The 23,565-nt window shown below is 37.6% G+C and overlaps 1 protein-coding gene across 1 annotated transcript in view; it reads right to left on the bottom strand.

The window, feature by feature from the left end:
- The window catches only part of TMEM182 (transmembrane protein 182), a 59,475-nt gene that overhangs the window by 18,261 nt on the left and 17,649 nt on the right, over window positions 1-23,565 (bottom strand). Inside the window, exon 4 of the mRNA XM_049784945.1 lies at window positions 8,371-8,508. Within this exon, the coding sequence (XP_049640902.1) occupies window positions 8,371-8,508 (138 nt within the window). The remainder of the gene's footprint in view (window positions 1-8,370; window positions 8,509-23,565) is intronic.

Below are 23,565 nucleotides of genomic sequence, written 5' to 3'. Positions count from 1 at the left end.
CTCAAGCCAGAACACACCCCACATATAGGAAGCATTGTTTAAAGATGTTAATGTTATTTAGCTTTGGCACACACTTCTGCTAATGATTATCAAATAATATTGTCTGAAATTGTTTAAAACATCATAACTTCTCAAATGGATGTGTTATTTCTGGACTGGTGAAGGGGCAAGAGAAAAATTTATCCCCCGTGCCAGAGGGTTCTGAAGCTTTATGAAAGAAATAAGCAAAGGAAGGCTTCAAAGATGCCTGTTACTGTATTTCTCTAATTCTCCACCGGGTGGCACTACTCACCACCGAGTCCCACCGTTGACTATTGTGAAAGAATGGTATCTGTGCTCTGTCCTAATTTTGGACATTTTCTTCAAATGTCCAGTCAAGCAAACTTCTTAACCACCCCCCTCTGTCACATACCCGTGGGTTCCTTAGTGAAAGAAAAAGTTATTTATGGAAAAACACTCTAAAACAGCATTTAATAAAACTATAAAACCTAAACACTGTCAGGCTGGAGCGCTAGTGCAGTGGTAGGGCATTTTTTTTGCCTTACATGCTGCTGACCCAGGACAGACCTGGGTTCAATTTCTGGCATCCCACATGGTCTCCCAAGCCAGGAGCAATTTCTGAGCGCATAGCCACCTGAGCATCACTGGGGTATGCTTCCCCCCAAAAAACAAACAACAACAACAACAAAAACATAAACACTGTCTTATTAAAAATAAAATTTAAAAAATCAGTATAATTTGTTTTATTTCTTTATTTATTCTTTATAATTTATTTCTTTTTTAACAGAGTGACTGTTTCAGGTCAAATTGTTAGAACAGCTTGTAGGGTGCTTTCCTTTCAAGTAGCTGACCAGGATTCAGTCCCTAGCTCTCCAAAGTGTCCTCTGAACCTTAGTGTAGAGTCAGGAGCGAGCCATTGAGTGTGGCTCAAAAACGAACAAACAAAAAACCAAAATGTCCATTTGTAAGAAAGGTATTCAGTGAATCAGAATAATTTCAAATAGATTAACTCCCTGACACTTTAAATCTTGAATACTTCAGGGCCCAGGGTTTCCATGATAGATGGGTGCTGAAGGAGAGAGGAGCAGTTGGACATTGCTATTCATTTGTACCCTGGCAAATCTGTTCCCCAACCAGAGAACCTGGTCATAGGTCTGCAACCAGCTGCTCCAGTGCCTGCCTCGAACCTTCATTTTGAGTGGACTCATTGTACCCACAATCACATCTCCTGGGAGTAAAAATGTTTGCTGCTAGGCTTGGCTGTCCCTGGGCACAGAAAGTGCCAGAGATGGTTCTTTTTCCTTTTTTTGATTTTTTCTTTTGGTTTTTGGGCCACACCCAGTGACCATCAGGGGTTACTCCTGACTCTGTGCTCAGAAATCGCTCTGGTAGGCACTGGGGACTATATGGGATGCCAGGATTCGAACTACCATCAGTCCTGGATTGGCTGCATGCAAGGCAAATGCCCAACTGCTGTGCTATCTCTCTGGCCCCCAGGGATGGTTCTTTAAAGAGGGCTAAGAGCAGTTATTCACAATCATGGTTCCAGTGACATCCAGCACAAATCAACTGGGCCAGCAACTTGCTCCCTGACTGATTACACATCAATCTAATGTGTGGGGACTTTAGGACAGCAATGTCTCTGCAGAAAGATGACTGTCTCTCCTCCGTACTCCCTGCCTTCCTTGCCTTCAGTTGCCTGAGACATGTCACAGGAGCAGCTTTGACATGTCCCTTTTGAATTCTATTCCATTAGTTGTTTTTTTCTTTTTTAAATTTTTTTGGGGAGTGGTTATTGTTGCTGACTTGGGGGAGTGTACACCCAGCTATTTGGACCATACTTGGCACTGTTTCAGAGCCACACCTAAATATGCTCAGTACTTATTCCTGGCTCTGTGTCAAGGATCATTGGCTGGTTGGATTCACAGGAATTTATGGTGGTTCCCAAGGCTAAATACCCAATAAACTGAGTGCACCTTTCCCAATAGACTGTCTATATAGCCCCTTTCCCTTGTTTTAACAACTTGCCTCTACTTTATTCAAACCCGAGCTAGTGCACATCAATTCTAACAACGTAAGAGCAAAGTGGGGTAAAAGTAACTTTCGAGGATATGACCAAGAAAAAAAAGTGGGAAGGTTTTCAAATATTTTGTAAGTGAAAACATTTCACAGAAGGATTACATAAGATGCTATTGTATAGTGAAGTATTATGCTGAGCAAAGTGAGCCAGAGGGAGAAGGATAGACATAGAATGATTGTACTCCTTTGTGAATAAAAAAAAAAAGATAGTATGGTAATAATTTCTAAAGTTAATAGAGACAAGGGTTAGGTGGACCAATCCATGGTAGGAAGTTTGCCACAAATAGCAAGGAGTATAGTTAGGGCAGAGAAAGGACCACTATGACAAATTGAGTTGGAAATGATCACTCTGGACAAGAACTGGTGCTAAAAGGAGATAAATTGATATACAGATAAAACTCCATTAACAATATTGCAAACCACAGTATCTAAAAAGGAAAAAAAGGAAAGGAGGAAGAGAGAGAGAGAGAGGCCTTACAGGCTTTCAGAGGCCTCTAGGCCAAGCTCTTTCCTCTGCGGACTCAAAAGAGCAGGTCAAAGAGGGGAAAAGCCTAGGACTGCAAGCTTAAATCTCTTCCCTCTGGAGTCAGCAATTCTTTGCTAATCCCTTCCTGCCCTTGGTCCTCTGTTCCCTCATACTCAGGACCCAGCAGACCAGCTGCTGTAGAGATATACTCCCTGTGGAGGAAGATCAAGGGGCAAGACAGACACCAAGAGGGTCCTGTCAGTTCTGTTTTCGGCTTCGTTGAAGGAGAGGTCAAAGCTCATTCATTCTTCTGGCTTCTGTAAGGTTTACTTTTGTTTTGTTTTGTCCATAGGTTTAAGCCTACTGTCACTATTCCCTAAGAAATTATTGTTTTGTATATCTCTCTGATCTCAAGTGGAAATAAATTTGTTTTATTCTTAAGCTATATAGCTCATTAGACTTATTTGTAAATTTTGTGTTTTTAGGGTTTCTCTCTCTCTGTATGTCTGTCTGTATGTCTCTCCAAATCTCTCTCTAAGTCTATAGTTTTACTTAGGAAATGTAAGAGAGAAGAGTGGAAGAATAGAAATCACACATTGAGCTGGGGGTGGTCGAATCCAGAATGGGGTGCCTGCAATAGATCTTTGAAAGAAAGAAAGAAGGAAGCCAACCCCAAATCTGGTGTACTTCTGAACATTATCTGCTATATATGAAAAACTTGCTTTCTCATTGAGTTGTGGGTCTCTAGATCCAATTGTGTGAGCATCCAACCCATATCAACAAGAAAATCAAGGAACCAGAAAGCAATTAAAAATTTGCTTCATTTTGACAGTACCAGAGACAACTTGGAACCCCTCAAATAAAGTCTTCAAGACAGTCCTCCACTTTAGAACCTGTTCACAGTACATTCCACTAGCTTTGTATCTGACTTGATAGCTGAGGCACAATGATACCCAGCACACCCTCTTTAAATTTGGGCACTTGAAGGTTTTAAGAACTCCTCAGATTTTGCTAGAAGGACTTTGCTAGAAGGACACCAAAATCTCAGGAAACCTGCATTCACTGAACCACTGATCTCATATAGAAGCCAGGTGGAAGAGATGCAGAGGATTACCACATGATAGGAAGACTAAGGGCTTCCATACTCTCCCAGACAGACAAAACTCTTTTAAATCTTCACAGGCTCACCAGAGGAAAGTTTTTTTGGACAGTGTTTTGTATTGTAAGAAGATCTTAATATATAGGCTTGACTGGTGAATTAATTTGCCATTGACTATTAGACCCAATGTGCAGTCCCCGACCTCCACAGGTGTGAGGGGTGAGATTAGTAGGTCCAATCCTTTAGTAGATTAGTAGGTCCAAAAACACCATTCTTTTTTAAAGAGAATTTACATTAAGACACTGAGAAAGCACTGTCAGAGACCAAATGGGGACAGGTGAGTCAGAGAATGTGCTAAGGACCCATGCCCCATGTAGAATAGGATTGTCATGGCTCATTATGTATGGTTCACACCTTCTATGTTGGGACCAATACTAACTTGCTCAGGTAGAGCCCACCCTTAGGTGAGAGAATGGGCAGAGACATTGTCTTCATCATACTGCATCTTACTTGTAGGATGAGCTACACTACAGGGACACACTGTTTCTTTCCAGTGTGAGCTGTACTGCAGAGACCCATTATCTTCATCATGTTCCACAATGATGTATTTCCTTGACTTGTTTCCTCCACCAGCATACCGGCTATTTACTACTTACTACCATACTGTAGTAAGGGCCAAGTCCCACTGTATGTATGTAACCTTATAAAATATCTACGCAGTGTTACCTACTTGGCAGTCTAATGAGATTCTATCAAGATTCAGACATCTCTCTGTCTGTGAGACTCTCTGGTTTTATATTAATTGAGAAGAAGAAATGTAATAAAAACTAAATCTATTATTCAGGAAAATTAAAATTGAACTGTAAAGGAAGAGAATTCTGGTTACTTTGGTATGTTCATATCCCTATTTCTAGTTTCTATTGTTTGTCATTAAAACAAACATCCCAAGAAGGGTAAATCTTTCCTGTACATCACAAAAAATTTTCATGCATAGCAATTTCTGCCTTCATGTGAGTTTGCCCAGATAATCAGGAATGACTACTGAATAAGATTTTTTCTCATATCACTCATATATTGTATAATGCTGTATCTGCTTAATCCTACTCTAACTACCCCTCCAATTCTTTGGAGCTAGAAAAAGACATCTATCTTCTGTTCAGATTATTGATATCTAAGAGTTATAGACCCTATAGGATTTCACATTAAAACCAATCTCAGAAAGGGGAAGGCACTGAGAAGCATGTGAAGAAAGTCAAGGCAACAGGATTGCTTTTATAAGATCCTATCAACTTTTGAACTCTTGGTGCACAACAGAACATCCACAGGAGACACTGGTAGGGGAGGCAGGTACAGCACAGGCCCACCAGACTCCTCTCTGGGCATGTGGAATGTATGAGAGGAGCAAACCACTTCTTGCTCATAGGACAGCTATGACTCAGTTTGACAACAGGACTACAGGGTCTTATTAATGCCAGTGGCTCACTCTGTGCATACAACCCTCAATGGCCCTTAGTATGTGTTTCTGCCCTGTCCTAAGGACAGCTGCCTGATAGAAGGAGTGTCGAATTCCAAGAGTAACATTGGGAAGGCAGTCACCACAGCTCTTGCCAAAGTCACACCTGTCACAACAACAGGATTAAGGACAGCATGACAAGTATAGTTTGGCTGGGTGGGGAATAATGAAGCAAGTCTGGAAAAGGAAACAGTTTTAAGAGAAGGGAATGAGATCTCTTCCTTTTGAAAGTAGAAAATTTGGCCAAATGGGATATTTAAGTTCAATTCTGTTTAACTCTGTGAATGATCCATATATCTAGCTCTGTTACCAATGTAGTGAAGATGAACTGAAGGTGATGTACATACCTAGTGTTGCTCCGTTTCTTCCTCATCATTGTAAGAGCGAAACAGTGTAAGCTTCCATATTTGGACCACAAAGGGTATATCAACTAGAATTACTATCTGGAAATGCTAATGTGAATAAGGTAAAGATTTTTAAATGCTCCTTTTAATAAGTACTAGAGTTAAGAATGATATATTGTCTTTACAAAATGTTTTTAAAGCCTATCTTTTGGAAATGGCTGCTAAAGATTTTAGTTACTGCTGAGAGCATAACCTTCCTTGTCCTGATAAACTGATAACATGAATAGTGATATTTCTAATCCTATCCAACAGAAAATAAGAAAAATTGTGTCACATAAATAAAAATTAATTGTGCTATAATGGACTTTATATACCTAAAACATAAAAATACTAACACTATTGTAAAATGTGTTACATCAAAATTAATTTTTAATTAATGAGTAAATTAATTAAAAAGGAACTGACTTCGGGTGTTTTATGACTTTAGAATAGGCTCTCTGAATACCATCAGAACCTCTGAATTTATGTAGGATTATTGAATGATGCTTTGATCAAAGAGAATACAACACCATAATTATCAGAATCATAGCAAAAGACTCATTGAAAAAGGAAAATTTAATGGTCACAGGACTGAGTACATATAAAACTTTCTTATAGAGTTCTTAGTCACATAACACATGAATATAAGTAAAAAAGATGCTAACTTTTAAGTATTACACAGAGCTTTATGTAATTAAACCTCCAAAATCAGAGCATGTCTGGGTTTCAAACAAGCATGCTGCTCATAATGTCTTCATACTAAGCACTGCTATAGAGAGTCCTTTTATTAACAACAATTTTAGTTTCAAAAAGCTAGAAATGAGTAAGAGCACATACTTTTGAAAAGAGGTGTTATTTTTGGGAGGACCACAAGGGAAATAGACACCTTAAGTAGCTAGAGACTGACTAAAGTGAGGATAGACTGTGCTTTTGAGAAAAAAAATAACAGATAAAAACATTTTCAGGCATATACAGGCTTTGGTCTTATGGAATAAAAAATTAAAGAATAGAGAATATGATTATAAAGGCAGAGTGAACAAAGACAGACACAAAAGGTTATGTGGTTTCACTGATATTAATTATACAGAATAACCATGTATATTATAGATATATGCATAACATATAGATAATATATAGTATAAAACATAAATAATAGATAAGAGATGGGGAAGGATGAGTTTCTCCATGAGTGATAAAATATTCTGGAGTCATAAAGTGGTGGAAGTAGAACAAATATATATATGTGTGTGTGTGTGTGTGTGTGTGTGTGTGTGTGTGTGTGTGTGCGTATCCCCAAATATATATAGATAGTTTAATATCTTTAATATGGTAAACCTTCTGGCATGTAAATTATACCAGATTTAAACATGTAATACTAAAGCCTAAATATAAACTCATGATAAATTTTTGAAAGGATAATGAATAGCTGACATAAGACAAAATAAAATAGATTAAACAATCCTTTTGTCTTCAATGTGCTTACTTTTTAAGTCTTTGAGCAGAAGCAGATCTAATTATAAATTTATACTATCTACAGATTTATGCACCATGTATTTTTTGAGATGTACTTTACCCAAAGACATAACTTAGTGTCAGTGTGAATGCCTCACACGTAAGGGTCATGAGTTTAATTCTCATCACCAGGAAAAAAGCAAACAAGAAAGAAAATCAAAGCAATATACTGAAAGAACTAGTGTGTTGCTTGACTGTTGACTAAATAATGGAAGACAATATCATGGGTATAATGAAATTATACATTGTTCCCTTGCTGTTGCTGTCGTCCCATGCAGAAACTCTTTGTTTTCTTACCAGATGTTATAATATAGCTCACTTATTTGTGATTTGATCCTGCTGAGTTTGCCTAATTTTCCTGTAGTTATTATCTCAACATATTACTTTGCATTTAGTTTTCCTAATACTTTCTACCTAAATGAAAGAGGCTTAAAATTTATCAGATTCAGCACTTAGAACAATAATTTAAGGAATTTACCTTGTATGCAGCAATCTAAGCTCAATATCCCACATTCAGGTCTCCTAAACTCTGCCAGAGTATTCTGATTTCAAAGCCAGGAGTTAACACAAAAGCAGTGTGACAAAAATGAAACAAAACAAACAAACGAAAGCTACCAGATTTAACTGGTCAATTATTTTTCTACATGTACCATCTTCATTATGTTAGGAATCACACATGATTAGTTAGAAAGTTAATTAAAATATAGTTAAGGGATTACAAAGAAGAAAATGTGTTTTGGTCAGTCACAATAAAGAAAATTGAAGGTGACTTTACAGATAATTCAAAAGCAAATTATAGCAATGATAAACACATTAGGGGTGTTTATGATATCCGGGGGTTATCTTTATAATAAAATTTAAATATTTTGTTTTTATTTAGGGGGTGGGGTCAACATGGTGGTGCTCAGGGTTTGCTCTGGCTTTCTGTTCAGAGATCACTCTTGGTAGGATCATATGCTTGGGGGGATCATATGTGATACCAGGGATCAAACCCAGAACAGCACAAAATTTTAATCAGAAAGAAGTTTTTAGTAAGAAAGAGTTAAAGGTCCTGGAACCCAACTCCCTCTCCTGGCATTCTCTTTTATGCAATAAACAAAGATCATGTACAACAAACAAATTATCCTGCTGATGTCAGCATATGGAAAGCAGGAAGTCACTAAAAGCATAGTTGATCTATTAATGACTTCCAAGAAATAGTTTATGTGAACATCACTAGAAAGCTAATATTAGATGCTTGAGATGTAGAATTAGAATAAAAACTATAACAATCTGAAGAGGACCATATTGGGAAATAATACTTTGACTTCCCACTTACCTGCAGCGATATAGGCGCCTCCTCCAGCTTTGTAGAGAAAATGGCTGGCGAAGGGCGCAGCACAGATGATGAAGAAGCTCGCAATCAGCACAGCTACCACTCCCAGCAGCATGAGGGCTGCCCAAAAACCACGGTAGACTGTTGGAACAATGAAGAAAGAGGAAATAAAAGACCATTTAGAAGATGAGCAGAGCAGAGTATCACAGTCAGCTGACTCCCTCTTCACATTTTGAATTTCAGCCATAACATGGCTGAGTGCAAACCCGGGGTATGAATGGGGACCTGCTGCATGACTCTCAAACCACAAGGTCCTTCTTTTGCAAACATGAGCTTTCTGTAGGTGCTATGCGCATGTGCTCAGGCTCCAGGAACTTGCTTTTTTTTTTTTTTTTTTTTTTACTAGATTTCCTTCTAGAAATGGAAACAGCTAAATGCCTAGATAAAGTTCTCCTGACCCCATTGGAATCACACTAAACATACAAAACATGGAAAGGTTACAACATTGCACCTCTTTCCTGTTAACGTACTATCTATACCACAATGATTTTTACATGTTGAAATAAACACCTCTATCCCATATCACCCTCAAATACACTTTTATTTAGATTTTCACTCCTGAGGTAATAAAAATGCCAAGTACAATTTAAATAACAGATACTGGTTTAAAAGCAGGTATATTTAAAGTATATGACTTTCTATTCTATTAGTCATTAGAAAGATTCCATGAAAAGTTATAGTAACCTTTTAGTGAAGTACTAGCAATACTGAATCAGTGCATGCTGCTAGTGATAAATGGATTGTGTGCTGGGTGATATCAGCTAATTAAATAAATATTAATTCTAATGATTATTTCTGAGCTGGATAATTACCAATCTATTAAATAAATTTATCATTTCCCAAAGGCTAAACCACTAAAATGATTTCCTATTGGAGCAAATGTAGGAAAGCTGAGTGAACAAAATTACAGGCTCTAAGTTTTTAATAAAAATAGAGACACTTTAAAGTGATTTATCTCAACAAGTTCACCTAAAAAAGAAAGTTATATTCATCAACTGGAGTTTTAAAAAAAGAATAAATGATGGTAAAATGAAAATTTAAGACTCACTTCAGTTAAATAGGAAAGAAAGATCAGAAGTTTGGGTAATTTAAATATTAAAGAAAAAAACTGGGGGGGTAAGCAGTGGCACAAGCAGTAGGGCATCTGCCTTGCATGCTCTAACCTAGGACTGACCATAATTTGATTCCTGGGTGTCCCATTGGTTCCCCCAAGCCAGGAGTGCATAGCCAGGATTAATCCCTGAGTGTCATCAGCTGTGGCCCAAAAAAAAAAAAAAAAAAAAAAAGAAGAAGACGAAGAAGAAGGAGGAGGAGGAGGAGGAGGAGGAGGAGAAGAAGAAGAAGAAGAAGAAGGAGGAGGAGGAGGAGGAGGAGGAGGAGGAGGAAGAAGAAGAAGAAGAAGAAGAAGAAGAAGAAGAAGAAGAAGAAGAAGAAGAAGAAGAAGAAGAAGAAGAAGAAGAAGAAGAAGAAGAAGAAAAAGAAAAAACTAAGGGGAGATTTTACAACCGCTACTATTCATTTGCAGTTTCCAGATTTGCCATGTTAGAAAATGTCCATTAATTGCAGTAAAGTAGTACTGACTTGCTCGTGGTATAACACAATAGATTGTTCTCCAAATATTTGTTGCCCCCCACACACACACAGAATTTGCTAGATATTGACAAGTCTTAAATTTGACTTCATTCACTCCACTGACTTCACTATCTAATCCACTGCAGGTTCCATGGGTAGTGCTCAGGCTATAAGTTACAAAGAAGACATCTAGGAAAAAAGGAGTTTGCTCTACTGCCAACTTTGACCACAAATGCCATTGGACAACAATGGAAAACAGCTCTCTGAGGACTCTTAACAGTATATAAAGAAAAAAATAAACAAACTGAGTAGGAAAATCAAATCTTAAACAAAGGTCAACTTGGCTACAAAGGTTTTTTTTTTTATTTTGTTATTTTTCTTTTGACTCTCTGTACTTAACCTGAATACAAGTCAAATGGAAAGGTATAAAAGAAGCAAACAGAAAAAAAGAGGAGCCATCTTGTCAAAAAAGCAGGCAAATAAGCCTTCATAAACCAGAGTGCAGGTAATTTCCAGGCATTATTATCTCAAGGCTACCTTACACATGCATCTAAATTGCTCTCCCAGTGGAAACTTAGATCTTAAATGTCATACAACTTGGAACAAAGAGTAAGAATAAGGGATGGAAATTGATTCAAGAATAAGGAAATTATTGTTAGAGTATTTTTTTCTTGGCAAAACTGTTAATAGCTTTGTCTCTAATCTCCCCTTTCAAAATAACAAAACAAACAACAGAAAAAAAGAACACCACCGACAAAAAATTAAATGTAGAGAATTATCTTGAGTTAGGATAAACTTAAACAACTGGTCTGGGGCTTGCAGTTGAACCTTAAGAATTCTTTTGTGTTGATAAGCACCCCAGATTCCTGGCTTGACAATAATAGCAAGTGGAGGCTGTCTAGTAGAACCATGTCAATCTCTAGTCTCCTTGATCTTCATCACAAAATTACACACCCAACACAATGTTTTGGGGCCATTTTCTGTACATACATGTTTTTGTATGTTTCTCAATTGTTCGTGCTCTTATTCTCCCTCATGAATATACATGAAAAAGAGTTTTACCTGGAAAACCACCAAATACTTATAAACTTTTACATCGTTCTAATTCTGCTGGGCATAAATTCAGAACCTCAGCTCTTAGAAGTTGCTCTCTATCATGTTCTGGAGGACCTCCTTTCCAACTTAAATTACATCATTGTCAATAAACCCTCTGATCTATTTGGTTATTCCTGTGCTTTTTCTAGCACAACACTCTTCCATTTCTGCATATGAAACATGGTGGGCTGAAACTGTGGAGGGCAGGGTCTGGGCCTGGGGCAGCCAGGTCCAGAAACTTTGAGGGCATGTACCAAGACAGTTAGATAAATTAGCAACATCCAGGGGTCTGCAGGCAATAAACCTTATGTAACTGCATGCTACTACTTCAGCCAACCAGTTTAAATCTGGCTGAAACAACATATACAAAGAACCTATAATTTTATCCCTAGTTTGAAGCCCTAGCATCCCTATAAAAAGGGCTTTCAGTCCCATCTAGGTCATTGCAAACTGGTCATCTAGGTCATTGCAGCCTCTACATGCTGGTAATTTAATAACCTCCCTTGCTTTTGCATTACTGCTGTCTCCCATCTTTGTGGGTCAGATCTCACATCTAGAGGTAACATAGGAAGGCAAAAATTCTCAGAATAAAAATATAGTCATTATAAATGCCAAAATATATTAAATAAATGTGTATATGGAGTGGCTGGAGTGATAGTACAGGAGGTTTGGGCTTGCCTTGCACATTGCAAACTGGATTTGATCCTCAGTACCACATATGATCCCTTGACCTCCTTGAAGAGTGATTTTCAGGCAAAGAACCAAGGTAAACTTTGAGCATTGCTAAGAGTGATTAAAGAAACAAAATCAAAATATAAAAGTGTAGATATAGAATACAAAAATTTACATATCTGTTTTGTTCATAAAATGTAAACAAAAAGGGGCTGAATTGATAGTATGCAGGTTTAGAGCTTTCCTTGAAAGTTGCAGACTCAGGTTTGATTTCTAGCACCCCACATGGTCCCTATGCCCATTAGGAGTGATCCTTGAGCATAAATTCAGAAGAAAGCCCTGAGTGCCTCCTGGCATGGCCCCCAAACAACAACAACAAAAAAAAGTAAATAAAGAAAATAAATAGCATTACAAGTTTAACTTTGATATCCAAACATATATAAGTATTGCATGTCTAAAATATATTTGAAAGATCAAATTTATAAATAACATACACTGGGAGCATAGAATTTCTAAAAGAAGAAACATGAAAAATTATCCAAAATTATAGGAAATCAGGATTGAAGTAGTACAGCAAGTTAGGTAGTTGCCTTGCACATGGCCAAGAACCTCAGCTTGAATCACATGCATTGCATATAATCAGTCTCCTGAGCATAACCTGGGTTTACTCATGAGCACTGAACTAGTAATTGCTTCTGAGCAACAAAGGGTTAGACCAAGTCATCTTTGACCAAAGCAAAAACAACAACCAACAGAAAATTATAGCATAGTGAAGGTGATAAAATAATTAATGTGATCTGTTAATTAAGCACATTCATATGTGTGATTATGTATTATGCTTGTGCACAAACTACCAACCATCACAGATAATGGTAGAATCAGTGTCTGATCTGACTTCCACATAAAAGTTTAAAAATATTGTAGTATTTCTTTTTCCAGTACAAATGGAATAAATATAAACTAATACCTCATTAATTTAGACCATGGGAAAAAGAGTCTAGATATTTTAACCATGGATTTTTTTAAGTTCTATTCTAAATCATTCACTTTTATTCGATTACTCACTCTAGTGTCTCAAAAATGAACTCTAAAAGAGATTCCTCAAGGTTTACTTGGTCTGAAAGGACCAAACAGAAGTTATGATAGGCTTCAGTTGGTATAGTAGGCCATTACTGTAAATGAAGCAGTAAAATCCAGCAAATACCACAAAACTATCAGGAGGCTTAAAACCCCACCTGGAGAGTTAATCTTTATTGTTCCATCCGAGTCCCTTCCCAGAACATGCATCCTGTTTATATCCTACTTGCAATGACCATAAAGTCCTTATTCAGGTATAGCTTCACACAACCTGCTCCCAATCAATAACCGTGTGTCCTATAAGCAATATTGTAATGTGTAGCCTATCCCTGCAATAGTCACCTAGCCCATTTGAAAATTATCTAAACTGGGTATAAAAAGTAAGTATGTAAATCCAGTCTGAGTCAACAACTGTGCTTGGTTGACCCCAGCATGCTGATTGTGGCTCTCAATAAACGCTCTTTGCTAATTGCATCTTGAGTGCTTTGGTTCATGGGTCAGACTGGAATGATGGACTCAACAGGTCAATGGTCCAAGTGTTGACAACCAGAAGCCACTTAACTTAACAAACATATTCAATAACTCTCCAGAGAGTGAATGATAGCAGAACCTTCTAGAGGAGACATAACTTATGCCATTATAAATTACATCAGTACTGGCTAATAAAGGATAAGCAAGTAATAGTATGTGATAAGTGCCCCAGCAAAGCTAGACAGAAAATGTCATGGAGCCCATTGGACAACTGAATGGTAGTGAAAATCAAAAACAAGGACCAAAAGGGTCCACTGCCCTAGGAGTAAGTAGTTAAGCTGGGCCTTCCAGTTTCCCTAGGATTTCTATACAAGAAGAGGAGAGTTATTTCAAAGAAGTAGAAAAGAACATCAAAGATGGAGGAATAAGAAGCAGCCGCCTGGAGATTCTGCTCAGATCAATGGTGGGACAAGAAATGAAGATCTTGGGACAAGAAATGAAGATCTTGGGACTAGAGCAATAGCACAGTAGGTTGGGCATGTGCCTTGCATGCAGCTGAACCCATATTTATCTCAAATCATCCTCCAATCCTGCCAGGAGCAATTTCTGAGAGCAGAGTCAGGAGTAACACTTGAGTGCAGCAAGGTTTGTCCAGAAACCAAAAAAAGAAAAAAAAAAACTTAGAAACTCATTTAAGGTCTTTCTGACATTCAAAAGAGCTGTTTTTTTTTTTTCTTTTCATTTTTGATACTAGAAAACCCAGGAGGTAAGACATCATCAAGTATGGTCACATTTGTATAATTGTGTCATTACTCTAAAGTCAACTTCAGAAAATGACCTAGTAGGAAAAAACAGAGGGAGAAATAGAACAAACAAAAAAACAAAGTCAATCTGATAGGTAATTATTACAGCAACCCTAAAGTGAGCGGGGTTGGAATATAGATGAAATAAACTTTAGGAATGCTGTTGTGAGCAATAATAGAGATTTTCCAGGGGTAATATTAAGCCAAGACAGTTTGTTCTGTTATAATATTAACACTTGCCTTTTGATTTCATGAAAATTTAATTTACACTACAAACCCACTTTCATCAAAAGTATAGAGGAAAAAAGTCAACCCAAATTATCACAGTTACAAACTCCTAGTGTTTTTATGATGTATCTTGTTGAGCACGGAAAAGTGTAAATATTGTATTTGCAGTTTAAAGATAAACTCGAGTGTTATTCATTTTTCAAAAGTTGCTATCTTTCCTCAGACACCTCACAAAGCTAGTTCATAAAGCTAGTCCTATGTTTCCACACATCCTCAAGCACACACAGTGAGAAGTGCTATAAAATATTCTAGATGGAGCCAAAACAAAAAGCACACCATCCCCCTCCACAATCCCCAGCAGCAAATGAAAGCCTCCAACATATGTTGCCATAGCTTTAGGCAAGACGCTTCTGTTTCACAGGCCAGGGCGCCTGTCCTGCATCTCCACGTCCCACTTGCCTTGGCAGTGTTGAGAAGGTCTAAAAATAAAGGAATGCCTACACCAAAACAGAAGGACAGGCAGTACAGTATGTCCGCGTCTCAGCTCTGCAACTGTGGATGTGCCAAGCAATGTCACATATTCTGCGTGGTCCTTTGAATTTGGGGGGCATAAAAAGAACATTGAAAGACCCTGTGAAGATTGTTTCCTTCTCTCCCAAATGTAAAAACTGGCAATGAAGGATCAGCTAAGACAGAAAGTGCTTTGGACAGGGAGGCAATTCCTCTCCTCACCGCCCAGAAAATCAGATCTTGGAAAAACAGACCCTAGTGCAGATGATGGCTAGATTTCATCATTGGGAACGGAATTTCTAAGTACAGAGCATAGGCACAGTCATTTTCTCATCTTGACTGTCTCTAAATTCATATATTGGGGATATTGAAGGAGGGAGATAGATGGGGGTGAGGGAGAGCTTAGCAACAAATTATTGGGTATTAAAAGTCAAAATAAATAAATCATTCTGTCATGAGAACTAAACAAAACAAAATATTATGGTTGGACCCTCTTGTTGCACACAGAAAATGAGGTTTGATAAGACACTAAATGTGGAGAGATAGCATAGCGGTAGGGCATTTGCCTTGCAAGCAACTGATCCAGGACGATGGTGGTTTGAATCCAGACATCCCATATGGTCCCAGTGCCTGCCAGAAGCAATTTCTGAGCACAGAGCCAGGAGTAACCCCAGAGTGCCGCTGGGTGTGACCCAAAAACCGTGAATAAATTAAAAAAAAAAAGACTTTAAATGTATCAGCTACATCCCAGAGAGTACAGAACCCTCTCTGCAGAGAAGCCCCGGCAGGAGCAAAGGTGTGTGATAAGGACATGAAGGTGGTTATCAAGACATTAGGCAACAGAATTTAACTCCATTGAAAGCCCACAGGGGAGCAGTTTGGTAGAAATACTAGAAAACCATGTGTAAAGGCAAGTAAATTGCTTTCCCATTCTGGGATTGGGAAATATGGAGGATAGCATTTCCACCTGAGATGATCTGTACTTCTCTCTCTGTCTCTCTGTCTCACTGTCTCACTGTTTCTCTCTGTATCTCTCTGTCTCTCTGTCTCTGTCTCTCTCTCTGTCTCTCTGCCTCTGTCTCTGTCTCTGTCTCTCTCTCTGGACTGACTTTCTTTTCCTGCAAAAAACAATTTCTTGCTGCAGGCTTGGGTCCATGGTTCCCTGAGAAATTGGTACAGGACTCATTTTCTACACTGGTAAGTTTGATGGCTGCTTTGTGGGGCTTGGAACCACATAGGGGCTCATCACAGATTCTTCAGGCCTGGATTTCCCAAGCATGAAACCAGTGAGGTGAGATGCCACCTGCCACAGTGTAAAGAGAAGCTTGTGGGTACAGACCAGAGTGGCCTTGAAGTAATAGAAGTGATAGTAGTATATGACTAAATAACTGCAGACATGGTAACCAAGGAGCTGCTGTAAGAGGAAGGTAGAGGAGGCACAAATAGGATAAGAATTGTTCTGATGTTTCCTCCCCTTGTTTTGCTTTGGGTTTTAATTGCTGAATTTAAATGCTTGATGATACTAAGGGGACTCAGTGCTCATGGTGCTAGAGAAGGGGACCTTTTTTCTTCTTCCCTTTCTTCCTGCCTCTCACCTTCCATTCCTTTTTGCTTCCTTTCTCTCCCTCCCTCTTTTTCTATTCCTTTCTTTCTTTCTTTCTTTCTTTCTTTCTTTCTTTCTTTCTTTCTTTCTTTCTTTCTTTCTTTCTTTCTTTCTTTCTTTCTTTCACCAGTTTATAATATATAGGTTTCAGGTATATAGCACTATAAATTGATATCAGTATATACAACAAAATGCTCACTACCAAATAAGGATTATTTTCACCTGGATGAAAATGAGCATTAATTCATACAAAAAGAAATATAAAAACTCTCTTTATCTGACACAAAGCAGCAGTGTCTGACAAATGACTATCATAAGTTTTCTCTTTTATTGGAGTTTTATGGTCATAATGAAGGCAGAAGTCCAGCATCAAGATAGTTCTCTAAAGAAAACTTATGAAAAAACTTTTCACATATTAGTTTTTCCCCATATATTTTCCAATCACATTTCTACATTTTAGAGTCCTATTCCTTTGACCTGTTTAATATTCACATTTACTGATCTTTGTTCAAAGGGATGTGATCTCAAAGGCCTTTCATATTCAAAAGTACTAATAAGATCTTTTCGATTACTAATCTATCCTTTATTTCTAGTTTAATTTACAGGGTCCTAGTTACTGTACCTAAGTGGATAAAGGAACTTTTTTTTATTGTTAAAGCAAGATAGATTTTTTTTTGGAATAAAACTTGCAAGGAGAGATAGAGAAAAAGAAAGATGTAAGGGGAGATAGGAAACTTGTACAATAGAGCTTAGACTTCTTTAGTGTTAAAATGAGGAAGCACATGAGGCAGAGCGATGGCACAGTAGTAAGGCATTTGCCTTGCACGTGGCTGACCCAGGATGGACCATAGTTCTATCCCCCAGCATCCAATATGGTCCCCCAAGCCAGCAGCAATTTCTGAGAGTATAGCCATGAGTAACCATTGAGCATAACCAAGTGTGGCTCAAAATCCAATAAGAAAAAAATAAGAAATGAGGAAGCACAAAAATAAAGAGATAAGCAAATGAAATATGTGTTCAAGGAGAACCCAAGCTTGAAAACAAGAAAATAAAGGGATTTCCCCCTTTATTATCCAAGGTCTTGTATACAAAACTTCCTAGTTCTTGCCTCATAGGGATTACTGAAGCACCCTGATTGATGCCCAGTTTCAAGCCTGCCCATTGCTGTGTCAGCAGTCCTGACTTGATGACTGCCATCCCTGTCTAATCATCAGAGACACTTGGAGGGTATTAATTTCATCTCCAAGTCAGTATTAGGTATTCTAAACTTGATTTAAAAAATCTCTGAATGTGAAGTATGGACAAAAACATATTATGATTAATAGCATGATGTCTAGCTAGATTGAGGCCCATTAGAGTCTTATTTTCGAGTGTGGCTAACTTTATTGAATTAGAATTTATTAAGAAGAATTAATAATACCCATAGATGAGTGAGACTATTCTACGTCTCTCTCTCTCTCCCTCTGACTTATTTCACTCAGCATGAAAAATAAAAGTCATTTTTGCAGCAATCCTCAGAGACCATGAGAGGAGGGCTGGAACTTCCAGCTCACTTCATGAAGCTCACCACAAAGAGTGGTGAGTGCAGTTATGGAAATAATGACACAGAGAACTACCATAATCATGTGAATGAATGAGGGAACTGTAAAGCCTGTCTGGAGTACAAGTGGGGGTGGGGTGGGATGGAGGGAGATTTGGGACATTGGTGGTGGTAATGTTGCACTGGTGAAAAGGGTGTTCTTTACATGACTGAAACCTAATCACAATCATATGTGTAATCAAGATGTTTAAATAAAGAAAAAGGAAGAATTAATAACTTACCTATAGGTATTTTATCTAATAACATTACAGTAATCCTTGTATCTGAGATGAGGTTGAGTGATATTTCCATGTATAAACATCAATAATTAAGATCAAAATTTGAACTCAAGGTTGTCTGACCTCAGTCTCTGAAACTATAAGCATCTATATTGTTTTCCTTGGGAAGGTTAAAGGTTAAGTCACACTTACAGGGGTCTCTCCTGGCAGTGTTCAGGGAACCCTGAAATTTTGGAATCTAGGCTGGCAATCTTATAAACAGAGTGTATTCAGCCCATTGAGCTGTCTAATCCTTACCTCTTTCAATTTTTTAAAATCAATAAATCAGGGCTGGAATACAGTGGGAAGGGTGCTTTCTTTGCATGCAGCTGACCCAGGTTTGATCCCAGGAATTCCAGATGGTCCCCAGGACCTACTAAAAGTCATTCCTGAGTGTAGAGCCAAGACAAATCCCTGATTATCTCTAGGTATTGACCTCCCACTTTAAAAAAAGATAAATCAACACTCCTTCCTTGGTCTTTTATGCTTGATACTTCTGATTATGGCTCATCCTACCTCACTCTCTAGAAGTGTTAAACTTACACTGAAGTCTCCAGGATCAGGAGTAAAGGATAGGGTGTGCTAATCATGTCTCCAGGCCTCTGAAATACTGTTTTCTCTAGCTAAAAGTAATTGCCTGAAAATTTGAGGTTCTATAAAGCATTCTCTACTCCTTGAAGGCATATAGTTGAGTTAGTTCCTCATGTTCAGCAAAAGGTAGAAGACAGTGCATAGAGACAAGAGTACATATAGACTCAAGATTTGGAATTTCCCTTCACAGTTGTGAGACCTTGGGTAAGTAACTTAGCTTCATTAAAATATTATGAGACCCATCTGGTTATGTGTGTATGAGAACTGGAAGGTTTAATATAAATGAATACAAAATGGATGCCTTTTCTATATCCAATTTCAAGCCAAGTTCTTGACTCCTGACAGGCATTAAACTTAACACTCTGTATTACCTTCCCCTCTTTTCATATGCAAATCAATTTCTTTCCTTTGGGACAAAATTTTAGTCTTTTCTATCTTTTGAACCTTAGGGGATGCTTTATGTCTAGTGTGACCAGTAAAGTACAAATAATTAAATAATAAGTAATCTATTGTTCAGTCCCCACTGGAAAAATCTAAGTATGTAGTCAAGGTTAGGGCATATTTAATGGTCTTGGGATAGAATGAAGCTAACTGACTCACTATGGAAAGGAGCCATAATTTGGGCTTGATCACCAGAGAGATCCAAGAACCTTTCTTTATCACTTATATTTGCAATCGAGAGAAACAGACATGTGGGAAAAAGAGTTCAGGAACCAAGTAATGATACCTAATACCTGGGTAATTGCTATAGGGATCCAGAATTATGTAGTCATTCTTTCCACATTCACAATTACCCAGTTAAAAGAAATCAATCAAGAATAACAAAGATTTCTATGTGGTCAAGCTCAACTCCAAAAATATCAGGAGAGGAAAATTTACATAGTCATGGGGTCTTTTTTTATTTATTTTTCTTCTTGGTTTTGTTTCAATTTTTATTTTTTATACTTTACTTAATAGGGTTACAGTTGTGTCAATACTTTTTGATAAATCTGGTTCTTTATATTAAGATATGAAAAGAATATTTTAATTATAAATTATTTGTGTACTTTTTAAACATTAAATTTGATGCTGGCACAAAGCTTTTATACAGAAAATAATTGAACCAAAGTCTTACTAACTTAATTTTTAGTGTTCTGTTCTAAGAATTCTAAGACTTAGTCTTTCTTTTCAGATGACTGTCTTTGCAAATATATAACATTAAAATCACGTTTCTCTGAAAAATTTTTTGGTCTTTATTATATTTCAACTATGGTATTAAGAATCTCTGTTTTAGAACTGTGATCCAAAAGTAATTTCTATTTCTGCATCAAAATGTTAATTTAGGATTAATATAGCACTGAAATTATTTTGTATTTCATGGCATTTATTATAAATCCCTCAACAAAAGAAGCAATTCAACACTAACTAAACACTATAATAACTTATCCATGTTAAATATTAACTGACAATTTATCCTATATCAGACACTAAGCTTTACTTACTAGTCTATGACATAAAAAGATAATCTGTAACATCAGGCAGTATAAAAAGACATACATAACAAGAGTGCATAATAAAATGACTATTCTCCATTACACCTGTATGGAGAGAAAAAGAAGACAGCATTGTAGTAAAATTAAGTAAAATGTGAAGAGTACTTGACCAGAGCTCAGCAGTCTACAGAAGGCCTCTCTGTGGAGAGTCGGATACTTACAAGGGAACATGAACACAAGACCTAGAGGCGGAGAACAGAAGGGGCAAGAAAAACTAGAGAGGATAGTGCCGGCAACTTAGAGTGAAGTAACAGAGAGTGAAAACCTTTAGAATGAAGGGGAGAGACTCTTGCTAGACAGTAGGATGGAATCTTGTTGATCCATGGAATATATGATCATTTCACAGTGGAATGTTTTGGCTCCTGTATTGTGAAAAAAATCACTAAATTTTTCCCCATGGGGAAAACCTTTGCCAAAAGCTTTGCAGTCCACCTCTGACTAGTTCCCTCACATAGTTCTAACCACTTCAATTTTGAATACAGAATTGAGGTTAGCAAGGGTGTGTGGAAGGGGGGGGGAGGTGCAGAGAGGGAAGAGATCCAGTAGATGTAATAGAGCAAGGGGAGAAGGCCTGGGGATCTTTGGTGGTAATAAAAGGATAAATGTTATGTAATTCATAAGCATAAATGTAAATACTATTATAACCACACGAACTACAGCAACAATAACAACAAAAGATGTGCCGTCTGCTTTGTGGAAGAAAGATGTTGAATAAAAGAAAGCCAAAATTTTCAGAACAGAGAATATAATCCTCTTTTTATGGAAATGCCTATTTAATTGTTCTCTCATGTTTAAAATAAAAACACCAGAGTCTCACAAAACTTCATAGAAATTACCTATTTTTTGAGGAAAATTAAATGGGTAGAGAGCACATAAAGAAATTTTAAAAAGAAGCAAAACTAAAAGCTTCTAAACAGACACTAATGGTACCAAAATGGGAGTGCAATTGAGCTGTTAGAGTGAGGTGGGTGTGTGCACAATGTGACTTGTCCCTGCCAACAAATGTCTAAAAAATTCTCTCTCTAGCCCCAAATCTGGACCTGCCTGAGTTTTGGGAGGTGAACCACATGTGTATGGAGTGCTAGCTCAGCCAGCTTTAATAGGAGAGTCCCCAGACAAACAGAGAGCTGGCTGCATGCTCAGACCAAGTACTTTGCATTGACTTCCAATAAACAGTCATAGCTTGCTTCTTCACAAGCCACTAGATACCATTTTCCCCACTTTTCAAAAGACAGGATCGACTAGGTTCAAAGCTAGCACACACAGAACACCAGACCCATCATGTACATGCATCACTGACTTGGCCTCCTCTAAGGATCCATCCTGGAATTTTCACTGACCTGCCAACTGTTTACTGTGTGTTTATTAGAAGCAAATAACTTAACTCGCTAACCTATTCCCTAGTGTGTGTGTGTGTTTGTGTGTGTGTGTGTGTGTGTGTGTGTGTGTGTGTGTGTATGTGTGTGTGTGTGTGTGATTTAAAGCAATGTAGTCTCAGCAGTCTCTTCCAATTTTTCTGGGTAGAATCCAAAAAGATTTTTCCCTCCAACATTATTTTCTCTGACAGAAACTGTAAAGATCAAACTTCAAAACCTCCTCTCAGAAACATCTGCCTTAGCGCAAGGGAGAGTGCAGGGGGAAGAAAAGAGGGAGAGTGAGAGGGAAACTGGGGACATTAAGGTGGGAAAGAGAACATTGTATGACTGAAACTCAATCATGAGCAACTTTGTAACTGTGGAAAGAAAACGCAACAATTGTGTTACAAACAACTTTGTAACCATGATCTTTAAATAAAGTAAAAAAAAAAAATCACCTGCCTTCTAAAATTGCTCATTTCAAGCAGACACTCATTGATATCATCAATTACAAAATTTCTACAGTCACTCAGGACATGGTCTCCTAGAGGATTGTTCTATTTACTTGAAGAGATAAGACACATTCTTGGAAGATTTCCCTCTACTCAGCACAAAACAAGCAATAACAGCAGAGACTCACATTTGTTTTGAAACAGCTGTTGCTCTAAAACCAAGTTAAGGCTTTACTTTCCATAAAATGTTTCAAGTTTCTTAATGGTATTAAGTAAACAAAGGCTCCACTGATGTCAATAAAATTTCACCCACTACAGCCTTGAAATACTGAATGTGAATATTATTAAAGGCATTTTAATTTGTTTTTGTTTTTCAGTCACACCTGCTTTTTTGCTCAAGGGGTTACTCCTGGCTCTGTGCTCAGAAATCCTTCCTGGCAGGCATGGAGACCATATGGGATGCCGGGATTCGAACCACCATCTGTCCTGGATCAGTTGTGTGCAAGGCAAATGCCCTACCGCTGTGCTATCTCTCAAGGCCCCTTTATTTTTAAAAAAGATAACCCTTTCCTTAAAATGGTACTTTTAAAAGTGATTTTTAATTTTATTACAGGGTCCCTAAACTTGTTAGTAAAAAGGAAAGATTAGAAAGTATTATTATTCTGGCTCTGTATTCAAGGATCACTTCTGGCAGTGCTTAGGGCACTATATGCCAGTAAGGGGGGGAAAAAGTATTATTAATTCATCATGCAGCAGAGAAAAAAAGTAATTCTTTCTTATTACAATGTAAATTTTATTTTAAACCATATATGACTTAGGAGGCAAATGAAGCAGTAATATCCCTTTAGTGTAAGCAAGAAAGTGTTGGTATAAATGGAACAGTTTACTACATTTTACTATAATTTACTACATTTACTACATAATCTTTGAATTGAGAGGCCTAAGCACTTTGACTTTCTGTGACTTTGAGATGGCAAAAATAAATCCTTTCTCACGGTGTTGTTCAAGATCCAGGAAGCAATACCTGTAAAGCAGGTAGGCTACCATAAAAATTACATATAGTGGCTATTCCCCACATGCTTCCATAAATTCATTCTATTTGTCACCAGAAATTATGTTTATATTAGTCACTGTGTTGTGATAGTAGTAACTTTTTATACGATAGTTTGTTTATAGGTGTCAATTTTTGTGTCCAGGTAAACAAAGTAAATAAGGATATACAAAAACAATGTGGTGTCACCTCACACCAGTGAGACTGGCACACATTAAAAAAATAAAATCAGGGCCCGGAAAGATAGCACAGCGGCGTTTGCCTTGCAA

Source organism: Suncus etruscus, chromosome 12 (assembly GCF_024139225.1).
Source record: "Suncus etruscus isolate mSunEtr1 chromosome 12, mSunEtr1.pri.cur, whole genome shotgun sequence".
Lineage (NCBI taxonomy): Eukaryota > Metazoa > Chordata > Mammalia > Eulipotyphla > Soricidae > Suncus > Suncus etruscus.
Note: the sequence above shows the minus strand (reverse complement) of the source record. Positions and strands in the feature narration are given on the sequence as shown.